Source organism: Neopelma chrysocephalum, unplaced genomic scaffold, assembly GCF_003984885.1.
Source record: "Neopelma chrysocephalum unplaced genomic scaffold, ASM398488v2 Primary Assembly neopelma1_147, whole genome shotgun sequence".
Classification (NCBI taxonomy): Eukaryota; Metazoa; Chordata; class Aves; order Passeriformes; family Pipridae; genus Neopelma; species Neopelma chrysocephalum.
The window spans coordinates 8,061,391-8,075,000 of record NW_020897809.1 but is presented as its reverse complement, the minus strand read 5'-3'; the positions used below and the strand labels follow the sequence as shown (position 1 = coordinate 8,075,000).

Genomic DNA, 13,610 nt, shown 5'->3' with positions numbered 1-13,610 from the left:
CTTGTGGCTGGCACCCTGCTCCTGGCTAATCCCAAGCTGCCCCTGTTTGCTCACCAGAATGAGGATCTCTTGTGAGACTTTAAGAGGGTTGCAGAGCACAGCTTGCAGCAATTTGTTCTGAATTTCACCAGGAGTTTCCATGCCTTTTGGGAATTCTTGTGCTGGCTGTAGTTGAGACTGGGTTCTCCGCCTGCTTTGCGTCACCTGTGCAATGTAAAGCAACTGGAAATCAGCACAACGATTTGCATGAAGGCAGCTCTGTAAAACAGCTGGAGTGCATTAATAACTCTGCTGGAGTGGAGTCTCATCCATTGTTCATACTAAACAGATGTTTGCTTTCATCACAGTGGTGCTCTGCTGATCTTTGGACATCAGCCTGTTTGGAGGATGGGATGTCAGCAGAGCCTGAAGCCAAGTCAGGGCTTGATGGGAAGCAAGAAGTGGGGCAAAAACAGGAGCAGGACTCGTTGGAAGCAAGATTTAATGGGCAATTCAGGCAAATTTTTAACAGCTGATTTGATGAGGTCAGGCTGCACCAGTTCCAACATCAAATAACTTTGATCTTTGAAACTTTCATATTTCATCTTGTTGTCCTGCTAAATCTGATATTCCCTGGCTCTTTGATTTCTCTCCTTCTCCCTCTCTCCTTTCATTTTAAGAGAGGCTCTTGCTTTAACTTTCTTTCGTCTTTTAACTATAAGCTTATTCCATCTCTCACACAGCTCCCATGAATCCTCCTGACACAGCTGAGGATAAAAGCAGCCCAGGCACATACATGGGCCATTGCATAATAGATGGTCTGTGTGTCAGAGTCTAAAATCTACATATGTTTAGATCAGTCATGAAGTGGGAACATCTGTATATATTCATATATAATGGCTTTTACCACATGAATGAATAATCCAACTCCCACGATTTGGTATATACTCTTTTTGAAACATCGCTACTTGGCTGAATGTTGAGGGAGAATCACATTTATGGGAATTAAGTCTTAGTAAGGTTTAGCAGAGCTTCGTGGATAAGCTGAAAACAAGTCTAAATGGGGTGCCGGAAATCTTTCTTTTAAAATAGTTAATGCTGTCTGGAACTTCTTCCTTATTTCTTGACTCCCACTGGCTTTTAAGCACTTTGCATCAGAATGCAGTGCAAATCTGGGATAAAGCACCTGATTTGCCACCTACTGCATTGAATGTCTTCTCGCATGATGTCACCTTCCGGCAGTACCAGCTGTCTTTGCAGTGCTCCTAAAAGGGGCTCCCAAACCTTGGGGGCTGCATTGCGAGTTGGGGGCTCCAACTGGGGGATCACCCCATCGCTGGCAAACCTGGTTGTGGGATAACTTAGTGCACTGGCTCATGGGATGATGGAAAAAGCTGTTGGAGATATGGGCCCCCTTTCTTCAGAGAAAGCTGGGGACGTTCTGCCTCTGCTCTCTGCTGGGTCAGGCTGGTTTGTTCTCCCAGCTCAGTGTGTGTGCAGTGCTGGCCCTGCCTTTGCTGCCCCTGGGGCTGAGCATGTGTCTGGCTGGGGGCTACACTTGGCCAGGGGTGTCCTGGTTCACCAAACTGCTCTGATTTTTCATAGCTCCTTCTGAAGCCGTAGCCTAGTTGAGATGATAGGATCAGTGAAGTAGCAAACAAGGTCGTGGACACTTTTGATATCTGCTCCTCATACTTTATTTTACTTTTTTATGCTAGTGCTGGTGGTGTCCTTTAGGTTTTATCTAAATCTGTTTTCTTGCTTCACTCCTTGATCCCTGGCTCATGCTTCTATTAAATGTTACTGCAGTGAAATGCATCTCTCCTTTTGCATGATTTGCCTGGGTTTTTTTGATTTATTGTTTTTTATTTTCTTGTGGTTTGCATGGATTTTCTTATTACTGTCAGCATTGAGGTTGATTCACACCACGCATGGACCTGCATCAATCTCAGCCACCTCTTGAACTGGCACAGCAAATCTTCCAGATTTGATGCCTCATTTCATTTTCTTGGCCTTTTCCCCAAATCGAGCAGACTTGTAATTGGGAGCAGAGAGAGGGTGCTAACCTGGACACGTGGTGGGGTGACCTTCCTTGCAAAAGCCCTCCTGGGCTGCCCTTGCCCACTCGTTTTTAAATCCTGATGGTGCAGGGGTTGCCCATGTCAAACGGATGATGCTGCTGGAGATCAGCAGGGAAGCAGGATGTGATTCACTGTAAGATGGGACTTTTCTGAACTCCTGATCTAAGGAGTTATATTTCCTAGCAGGTTTCCTTTAGATTGGTTTACCCTTCTTTAGTTGCTCTCCACATTGTATGCTGTAAGTTTAGCATAGATGCTAAAACTTTGCATGTACTCTTGGAAGCATGTAATTTGCTTGTGTAACAAGGACTCTCTTGGAAGTGCTATAGGAGAAAAACAAAGGTATTACACCTGTAGTAAGTCCCTCTTCATAAACGATTGCCAGGCTGAATCTTGGCACAGTGTCTTTTTGCCACCTTGTCTTCCCTCTGGGGGGATGTCCGATGACAGTTTTTATTACTCCACTTTTATTTCAGAACTCATGCTCTAACTTTCTACTTCACATCCATGTATATGTTGGGAAGTGGGTATTCCAGTTTTCCCTCTGTTTGAAATTAAGCATCTTTTCACCAGAAAAAGGTAGCTCAGGCAACCTTGTCAGTCATTGCTTTTGGTCTCTGCTGCAGAAATATTGATGTATCCTTCTGCTTCATTTGAGGTGGAATCTCAAGCTTTGAGCTATTCAGGATTGCAGAAAAGACCTATTATGGACAAAAATTACCTGTTCACTGAACTGGGATTTTTCTTTTCAGCCAATTTCATCCCAAATGGCACCTTCACCTGTTTTGTTTTTTGGGCTTTTTTTTTAAGTCTAGGTTGTGAATGAGGCATTCAAAATCCAGTCTCAACCCCTGCATAATACAGGTTAGAGTTTAGTGCCCGTGAACCATCCTCTGAATTGCCTGAGGAGTGACAAATAATTTTTAGAAAGATGACCATCCATCATGACAAGACACTCTGTGACACAGTGTCCAGATGGTTAATTCTTCACATTCAGTGGAAAGAGAGGACATGCACATATTCCAGTATCTAAGATGCATCTCTAGAGCTTTCATTTGCAAATTCTGGCTCTCTACATCTCCACTGAAGAGTTACGTGCTCCCCTGCCATGCTCATGCACCAGATCAGATTGCCTTTTCCCCCTCTTCACTACAGCACTACCTTGTACTTCTTAAACTCCTTCCCTCCCTGGGAAGTTAACAACCTCTTGATTTAACAGTTCTTTTGGAGGATGAAAGACAAGGGGTACCATTTTTAAGGCAATCATTGTAGGGACCAAAAGGGAGTTTGTTAAAGGCAAAATAGGTCAAAGAATTTACTAAAACTGTCACTGCAGGAAATCGATTTCCATTTCAAAAGATGGAAGTCCTGACTTCTCCCTGTTCTGTTGTCTCCAAGCTGTTGATTTGTGCTGCATGTTCCTGCCCAGGCTGTGTATGAGGGTTCTCAGTTCTTGGCACTGCCTGTGACTCCTGAGTCCTGTGTTCCCATCACCTCCCTGGACCTCTTTGAGTACAAGCCCAGCATTAGGTAAGACAGGGTAGGTAAAAAACCCAAAACACCAAGACATTTTGTAGTGTGGCCATTGATAATTTTTTTAGGCTTTAACTATTGATATGTCAAAAATAAAAGCTTTTGCCTGCTTGGGCATAGACTTCTGACAAGTCTTCCTAGTTGGGAGGCAGCTTAGAGACAAACACTGTGCAGTGAAAGCAATTATGATGGTTTTCATTAAAACAAAGCTTGTTTTCCCTTTTTGACTAACTCCAGGGTTTTTAGACACATAAGTAATAGTGGCTGCTAGGCTTAAGTGGCACCAGTGATTTGAGTGCTAAAGTTTAATAAACTGACAGTATTTAATTTCATTTGATTGAAAACCCACAATAGAGCAGTCTTTTTTATTTTATTTCACTCCACAGTCACTTAGCATGGCATTTGGTGCTTGAAAGAAGGGAAGTCTTCAGGGTTTGGATTCAGCAGGCTGCATTTCTTATGCACCTTCATATTAAAGAAAAAGTTTGGAAGCTTACGTGGAGTTAATAGGGAGAATTGTATTCCCTTGCCAGCTAGGATTTACTGCTGTCTGCTGCACAGATTGATAAACCCAGTTGTATCTAGTGAGGCATTCTTTCCTGGGAGTTATTTCTCACCGTATTACAATTGCTAACTTGGACAACTTTCATGAAAGATCAGTCTGCAAATGTATCTTATTCCTCTTTAATTTTTACCCTTGAAAGGTAGTTTCTTCAGATAACGCAATCAGTATATCAGCAATATTTCATCTTTCCAGCTTAGTGTTGGACTCTCCCCAGTACAGTCTACGCTGCTTAATAAGAGAAATTGCCAGATTGACTGGAAAATGTAACTTTAATAACATCATTTCAGGCACCAGAATCATTGAGAAATAATAATTTCATTGAGTTGGTTTCTGCGCTGTTCTTATCTCTCATGCACAAAATTACTGTGAGTGCTCTGTGTGTGTCTGTGCCTGCAAATGAACCTGCAAGGGGAGGTGACACTGCGTGGATTCCCCTGCCACCAGGTCATTCATAAATATAAACTGATGAAGCTGTCTGAAAATGCCTGGGAGGGTGAGAGGGATTGTTGGAAGTCTCTATCCCTTTCTCTCTTTCTTTTTATCCTTTAACACTGGAAATTGCTGGGGAGCACTTAAGTGAACTGGAGAGGGCTCACTGAGTGAAAAGGGATCTTCTTGGTGTGGATGTTTTTAGAGGATTCTTTGGAAGAGATGGACAAAAGTGAAGATGTTTGGGTTTTCTTTGGGAAAAGCTGTTTTGCTGAAGACCCAGCCTATGCAATGCTTCAAGAAGCTCTTAATAAGCCTGACTTCATGCACAAAAGCATATCCTCACCAGAATGGGGAAAGAGTCATCCCTGATACTTTTAAATTAAAGAAATGAAATCGCAGGCTACTTCAGAAAAACAACATAAGCTCCTCTGTGAGCAAAAGACAAAAAGAGCACTTATTTTCAACAGTTTTGTATCCAATATCCCTTGGACTCCTCCCTACCATGCAGAGGAAAACAAGTGGTGAAGCTGGTCTGGAGCTGGTTTACACAACAGCTCTTTGCTTTGCTGAGAGAAATAATTTGAGTTTTTTCTACTCAAGACACATTTTTACTGAAAGTTATAAGACTATAATCTTCTTTTAAGCTGCAATTTCTCCCCCTAAGGTTGATGGATATTGGCTACTGGGTTCCAGAGGTGCAACAGGACAGCAGGTGAAGTTAATTTTTGCAGGAAACCAGGGAAAAAAAAGAGGAACTAGATTTAATAAAAAATTCTACTTACTTTTTCAAGTATTTTTTCTTCCATCTCTTAGTACAGCTTGAATGGAAATTTTGAACTGCTTCCAGGTCCTCTATCACATACTCCCTCAGATGTGCTTAGATAAATAAAGTTACTCTGTACTGGCTTCCAAAGCAATAATGGGGACAAAAAATACATTGTAGTGATAGCTCTGGTGTATAAAAGGCATGACTGTAATGGCAGGTTGACTGCAGATTCTTAAATCGTGTTTTTTTCATTTATTCCCTTTTATGCTTTTTTATGGAATGCCATGTATTCAGTGAAAGCGTGAGGAGTACCACATGTTGGCACTGCAAGCCAGGTCCAGCATTTATTCTTATCAGATGGGACTTGGATCAGTCCTTAGGAGGTGTTTAATATCCTGTGAAAGTCGATGTGGCTTAAATCTCTCCAAAGCCTGGCTTCTCTGCAGAGACAACTTAAATGGGCTTTGTGCACATACACACTGAAGTAAATCATCTACTTGTTTACTAAATGCAGAAACTCTTCTCACATCTTCATGAGAAGCAGGAATCTTCTTCCATGAGTGTATTGTACGTGCTTAGAGCTTGCAGGGGGTAAGAAATAAGCTCTGGTATCCCTTGGAAGCCAACCTGCTTGGCAACAGGTACATGTTCTGGCTCATATCTTGCTGCCATAAAGGCTACTGCTATGCAAATAACTATCTACAGCATTTCAGTTGAAAATGATTGCTTGAAACAAATTATTCCTCTAAAAGTAATTTTGGTTTCTTATTAAAAAGAAAAAAACAGAAGAACAAAGCATGGATTTTCTGTTGAACAATAGGCTATTATATCTTTCATAGATCTGATTCCTGTGAATAAAGCAGCAGGTGGTTATGAAATTATACATGCCTGAGAAGGGTTGGTAGGTGAATGAATACAGTCTTTAGAAGAAAAGAAGGAGAGACGTGGCGGGTGTGGGGAGATGAATTTCATGCTGTGTCTATCAAGGGAAAGAAATTAAGAAACACAACTTCCTCTTGCAAAGACCTCAAAGTTTGGACTAGTTCTTCCTGGCTCGGATGCCAGGAACAACAGCTGCACAATTGGATGGAGGAGCTGCCACAACAACCTCTGATAGCACAAGAAGCTGCAGTCAGTGGAGCACGTTCCTAGCCTGGGGTTGGGGGTGCAGCATCATTGCAGTAGGGCTGTCACAGGAACTGGCAGCAGGTTGATAATGCTTTTTCCACCAGAATTATCTGGGAAAATGGGAGAAAGCTCAGTCACCGTCTTTGGGGTGAGGACTTTATTTCCAGCAAGTGTGGTTGTTTATGTTGTGCCTGTTTTCTCTGGCTGTTCACTCAGAAATTTGTTATAAGAAAAGTTAAGAGGAAACATTTCCCCAAGTTCTCATTTGTCTCTGAATACCTCCTGTGTATGTGCTGGGAGGGCATTTGTTGCCAGTAAAGGGACAAATATGAGGCTCTTCTTCACAACAGGCAGCCTCTGCCATTTGTACTAGATTTGTTGATACATGTATTTATGAAATTAGGGAGAAGCTGCTCCTAAAATAACTTGGTTTGTTCCAGTCTGAGCTTGCTGGTAAAAGGGAAATTTTTTAACCTTTCTAGTGCAAAGGAAGGGAAAAAATTTCAAAGCCCTGCTTGAATCTGAGTTAGTGCTGTGACAGGATCACATGGGGGCTTTCCTGTGCTGATGGAGGGAGAAGATCTGTGATGAGTACTGAGTTTTTCACTGGCATACTTCCAAAAGCCCCACCCCAACTCCTGGAGAATAAAAACCCAGGAAACACTGAGCCCTTTGAAGGTTGGGTTGTTTTTTTTTTCTTTTGGATGCAACCAGCGAAAATCAGTGTGATGACAATGAAATTGTGCTGCAGAAGCAAAAGGGACATTTTTTTTTCTTGTTCTAAGCACTTCACAGGAGCATGGCCTGTCTTGCCTAAGGATTTAGTGTAGTTGTTGCTCTATGCTTGGGCTAATTTTATATAGGGCAGGATCATGCTTTAGCTCAACTTTTGTAGTATTCCAGGAAAAGCAGTCTGGAGATTACTGACAGATGTGTTTCATCCATTTGTTTGGGTTATATTTATTTATTCTCTTTAATGATACAGAGCCAAAGCAGTGCATTTCTAGAGATGGGAAAAGAACTGAGCATCTGTACTGGCCTTAGTGAACTCATGTACAAATTTCCGAGGGCCTAAGGAGCTGTGGATTTAGTTGAGCAGAAGAAAATTCAAGCCACCTGCTGAGGAAGGCTTGGAGAAGGTGGGATCCTTCATGCAAACAGTCTCTTGCCTGAAGCAGAGACATGGGAGGAGCTCTTGCTGCGTAATTAAGCAGCTTCAGGAAATCATGCAATCTGTTTGTAACAACATTCAATGGGCTTTTTGTTTTCCTGTCCTCGCCTCTCTGGACCTACTTGCCTGGTGTTAAAGACTAAGTGCTTTGAAGATGAGAGGCCACCGCTGTGCCACTCTCGTGCAGAGCCGTCTCTGACCTGCTGCAGCGGCGCTGAAATAACCCAAACTGCCCTTGGGGGAGTGTGCTGGAGGGTCGGCTGTGTACAGCCTTGCAATCAAACCCAAATCCATTACTGGTGCATAAGATGCCTCCGGGTGTGATGCCATGTGCAGTACCGGCCCGGGGAGGGGTGAGAAGGGTTGTGTCACTGTCCTCTGATGATGGTCCAACCCCTGGCCAGGCCGTGTCTTTTGGGAGCTAAACACCAATCTGAGATTCAGAACGGACATGAGTGGATATATCACTTTCCCCCTCTCCTCCTTCTAGTAATATCTCAATTTTTAAAAGGTGATTAGGTGCCTAAAGATACAGCTAGATGATTATAGTCTGTTTTTGAAGTACATGTCTGCATCTTCAGGCACTCAGAGATCTTTAAAACCCCAGGCCGTGGAGACTAGCTCCCAGGGCCACAGTTTGAATCATCACTAGCTGCCTGACCCACGCTCATGTACCCCTGACTGCTCTTTGCCTGATTACAGATAAATGCCTCCCTTGACTTAGGAAAATAATTCTCCTCAAAATGGACCAAATCGCACTTAGTTTTAGTCATTTGAATTTCTGCTTCCAGCCTCGTGCTTTTATTCTAGCAAAAAATACTGTCTTGCCTTAGCATGAACAGCTTTTGGTTCTTAATGCTGGTTTAGTATTCATTTCTCTAAACAAGGAGTGCGATTACCCTATAGCAAAATAACTGTCTCCAACTGTCTTTTTTCCATTAAACAAATGGGAGGTTTTACCTCTTGGTCTTCCCATAAGATTAATGCACTTTCTCTGCGGGAACTGTCTTAAAGCGATCCAGGAATCTGAACAACTTGAAGACTTCAAGCCTAATTGCCACAGAATCTTATTTAGACAATGCTGATTTTCATTAAGAGGTGATCTCTGCTAATAACATAGACTAATAACTCTTCTAAATGAAAAAAACCCCTTCCTATTTCCCCCTACAGGCAGGGATAATTAACTCCTAAATCAGTGCTCTTTCAGAAGAAGCTTTTTTTCCCTATTTTAACAGAGTTTGGCTTGACACTTAACTGATGTCAGGAGATACTGGTTCCTGTGCTCACAGAGATAGTGGAGTTTGTCCTGACCTTCCTTTCTTCTTGACCCTGATACTTCAGTTAAAGCAAGGAGATTTTTTCCTACTCCTTCATCTTTCCAGGTTGTTTCTGGGGAACAAGATGAGGATTATCTTTTCTTTATTATCACTGTACAGGATGTGTACTACTGCATGGCACTGCTGTTGCAGGGGAGGAGAGCTCAGAACCCTGCGTGAAGGTGTAGGGACTTGGGAGCTCTTCTCTCCCTGGAGTTAGTAAGCCACTGAAATAGCAAAAACTGTTGTCAAAGACTTACAGGAACTTTTCTGTATTGTCACAGATTCCCATGGGATCAATATATGGAAAGGGGTGCACTCAGTTTTATTGAGGGTCTTATGTCCTTGGTGAGCTTTTCTGAAAGACCTAGAGCCAGCATTAACATCGCTGCTTCAAAACCATCAATTACACAATCTTTTCTTTGGAAAATTTCTGACCCTCTTGGTGTGAGAGAAAAAGCTGGAAAAATACAACTCTAATAGCTCCAGCACTGATTGCTTGCAAAAAGAACCTGTGCAGGATTTAAAAAAAGAGTTATTTTCCCAATTTTAGGGAGTAAATAGATTCATGAATTTTCAGTGCTTGGGCTGGTGCTGCGATTTGGGCTGACTGAGCAATCAGGCTGGTTACCAGCCTCACCTGCGAACTGATGCTGTGCTAGGCAGGAGAAATAACTGAGAGCACAAAGAGAAGGAGTTCCTTTAAAAAAAAAAACAACAAACAACAAAGTAACCCCTAGCACAAAAAAAAAAAAAGCTCATAAAACAGTGACTCCATTAATACCAGCTTGAGTGGCAGAGCAGGAAATCGGCTGCAAATGAACAAAGCGCCGCGCGGCAGGGGATGCTCATGCAAGCAAATGCCAATTCCCATTTCGGCAGGCGGCGTGTGGCAGCTCCCTTTTCTGTTCAAACACTTTAGCCAGATAATGAGTGAAAAAACCCAAACATTTTTCACATAATCAACTGAGTTTGGAAGGGAGAAGCAATAGAGGAAGGGGAGCTGTGGTGCTAATTACTTGCCGGCTGACAGGGCTGTCAGCGGAGCAGCGTGGGACGGGGCAGGGCGGGGAGCTGCTAATTGCCGGCAGCGGCTGTAGCTCGGGTCACTGCTCTTGACCACTTGGCTGGTGGTGAAAGTTGTTGTTAATGCACAGGCAACCTGGTTGCTTGCTGAACGGGAAGCCAAGGCATGTTTGCCAACAGCTGTTGGGGTAGGGAGGGAAACCAGTAGCGAACTGGGGTTTCATATCAACATTGATTGGGGTTGTGATGGGGAAATGAAGCACAGAAGGGTGCTGGTGGCTGTCTGGTCCAGGGCGGTGTGTTTATGTGAAACAGATGGTTCACTGCTTTAGTTTGCCAGCAGATTATGGAGCTGGCTTTGAACCATCTTGCGTGGTTTCCAGGAATGCAGGGATCCCATCCGCAGCAGAACGTTGCTGCTTTGAGCGTGTTAGCTGGGGTCAGAGCTGTCAGCAATGCTCTCAGGGGGAAGGCAGCTGCACACAGGGGTGTCCTCACCAATGCAGTGTCCAGTGGGACCGAAGGCACACTGATGCTCCAGAGCCATTGAGAGGCTCCGGCCCAGGATGTCTCAGGGTATATGCAGGTGCCGTTTGTGGAATTACCTCCAGTGCTGAAAAAGCAGCTTCGTGCTGGGCATCTTGAGTTTGGGGTTCCTCTTCCAATGTGCTGTTGCGTTTGGGAAAGAAATAAAGGGAGGTTGTAGCTGTTGGGCTGAGCGATGTGGGCAGGGAACAGTTAGATCAACATTGTCCTGCTCCTCCCCTGGGAAATGCCACCTTGTTTTATACTCCCAAGGTATTCCTGTTAGTCTGACTCTGCAGTTCTGCAAGGGATGGGGTGACAGAGAGAAGGTAAGGCAAGATATTAGGAAAAATCTTCTAGGCAGAGAAAATAAGGTGAACATGGCCAATGGTGGCAGAAATTGAAAGCTCTGAATTTGTGACACTATCAAACAGCTACTGAAGAGGAGCTGGCATAGGTGTTTTTTTTTTTTTAATTGGATGCTGGAGCTAAACTGTCCCAACTAAATTAAACTTCTTTCCAGAGTCATTAAGCCCAGATTAACCCTGACCCTGGCCTCCCCATCACCCAAGGAGCCATTGCTATTAAAAATGCAAATTTCATGTTCAAGCCTTCTGCTCTCAGAGTGATTCCAGGCTGTACCAGCACCTGCCTGAAATCAGTGGCCCACCTTGGTGCTTGCTGTAACTCAGCTGCTGCTTTCACTGTCAGCTTTGAGTAATGCTGCAAGATCTCCATGGTCAGGACAGTACTGTTTTACCCTATCTGTTTTCCTCCTTTTTTTTTTTTTTGAAAAGCACAGCTTTGTTCCCCTGTTTCACAGAGGTCTGAATGTTTGGGTACCAAAGTTAAAGTGTTTTGGCAGCAGTGGTTTGGCATAATTTGGTGATGCTCCAGGCCAAGTGCTACTTCTTACTTCATTAGAAAGCTTCAGTTTAGTGGTGATGAAAAAAACATTCAAAGTGACACATGAGAAGAGTCCAGGGTCTGGATATCTACATTGTCCTTCTGTGGGCTGCAAAATTTGGGCTGAAAAACTAAATACTGTTTATTTTTCAGCTTTTTATGCTTGAAAGTGCAGAGTTGACCCAGCCAAAACTTTTCACTGAGTTTTATCAACTTGTGAAGTTACTTCAGCTGGGGCAACAAGAATTAACACTGAATAATTTTTTCTGTTAGTTTTTTTTTCTTAATTACTTTAGGTGGAATCTTGTTTCATTTTACTTTTAAAAAGTGTTCAAGCCCTTGGGCTTGAGCATGTGATTCAGTTTACAATATCATTTTCTGTTTGTGGGGGAAATGGGCTGCCAGCAACTGAACATTTGGTTTGGCTCCTCTCTGTACACACCCCTGGAATGGGGCTGAACAAAAGTCATTCACTTTGTATAGAGCCAGACAAAAACTTCTCTGTAACTTAAATATAACTTAAGGGCTGTGGACAGAAATAAATGGATAAGGCTTTCAGTAACCCATATTTATACTGTCATGTACAACTTCTAAACCTTCACAGCTATTGAAAAATTTGAAATGGCAATCCAGTAATGTGGTCACTGACAATGGGAGTTATTTGATCCTACATGGTTACTGGAAACTCTTGATTGAAAAAGCACCGGCTTTTTAGGAAATGCCATAAAAATAGACATTTTTAGGTGGATGGCAATGACATCTGTAGATCTCTGCAAATAAGCTCTGTGATAACTCTGTAGGAGTGTTCCAGTAGGAGAATACAAAGATATTTAGATACTTCAAATTTCAGCTTATGCTGGGTGGTGCATTTACAGTGCATAATACTATTCTCTCTTTGACTTTTTTTTTTTTTTAATCACTTAAAAGAAGGTGCTCTCTGTGTTGTACAGAGGCTGGAACAGCAGCAGGAAAATGTGACTTTGAAATAATGGGATCTATAAGAATAGGCAATTTCATTCAAGTATAGTGATTTAGTGCCCTGTTAGTGTCCTGATGTATAACTCCATTTCCAAAGACTATAAGTTTCTTCACAAGCATAATGACAGGCTTAAAACTTGAGACTAATGCCACAGCTTTCTCTGTCCTCAGCTCTTCCACATAATTGCAGGAGTAAGGGAATTTTGTTCTCTCCTAGCAGATTAGTTCCAAGAAGAATAAATCAGATAATGTTATTGCCTTCTTGTTTCCTTCCCTCCCTCTCTATAAGATGGGATAGCCCACATGGTGCAGTGCAAAGCTGGGGCTGGGTGTTGTTTTTTTCTTACCTGAAGTCTGTGATACAGATGTGATCCCAATCCCAGTGTCACCAGGACAACTTTTTAAAGTGCTCTGGTTCAGTTGTTTGTGGCTTTTGGTACTAATTTCAGCTTCTGTGTTTGCTCTGCTCACAGACGATGGCCCTTACTCGAAGGGGAGCAAGGACTCTGGTGGGATGGACGCAGCCCTGGTCTCCAGGAGGCAAAGCATCCCAGGTAAAGGAGGGGATCAGCTTCTGCCCTAAAACATTGTGGCATCTGTTAAACTTTACCTGGATACCCCTAGAATGGGTAAACCCCTCCAAACACTAATTTTGGTGCATCTATCAGCAAGGCTTTTTCCTGGAGGGCAAAAATGGATGGTAGTAACTGGTCTCAGTGAGTGGTATGTTACAGGTGCAATCCCTATCTCGTGTGAAGCCCTTGATAGTGGCTACAGGGAGACAAGAAAGGACTGATTCCTGCACTGGACTGGCACCCACAGAGAAGAAAACAGCAGTAAAGGAGAGAGGGAAGAAACGCTGCCATAGCTGAGCTTGTTGGGCGACTTGCAGTATCTGCCAAGCTTTGTATTTCCCACGTGGGACTAGGTTTGTTTGGATATTTATCAGTCACAGCTAATTTTTGTGTGAGTTAAACCTTCCCATGCAGAAACACCTCTGGGGGCTGAAAACGAACTGAGGAACTGATAATATGTTGCCTCTGGTGGTGCTGAACTTTGTCTACCAGCAGGTCTGGATGGGCTGCTCTGAACAACTCATTTCCTTCCTGAGGAAAGCCAAGGTCTTGATTTTGACTTCTGACTGTTAATGATCCAGTCAAGGTTTGGTTTAGTGTGTTGTAGAGGATGAGGCCCTTTTGCTATT

At 43.1% G+C, this 13,610-nt stretch overlaps 1 protein-coding gene across 7 annotated transcripts in view; it reads left to right on the top strand.

Moving 5' to 3' along the window:
- The window catches only part of GRIP2 (glutamate receptor interacting protein 2), a 279,768-nt gene that overhangs the window by 206,386 nt on the left and 59,772 nt on the right, over positions 1-13,610 (top strand). For all 7 annotated transcript variants that reach the window (XR_003536975.1, XM_027700692.1, XM_027700693.1 and 4 more), the window contains one exon: positions 12,880-12,960. Coding sequence is in view for 6 of the 7 variants with exons in the window: in XM_027700692.1 (XP_027556493.1) it covers positions 12,880-12,960 (81 nt within the window). In the remaining variant the exon portion in view is untranslated. The remainder of the gene's footprint in view (positions 1-12,879; positions 12,961-13,610) is intronic.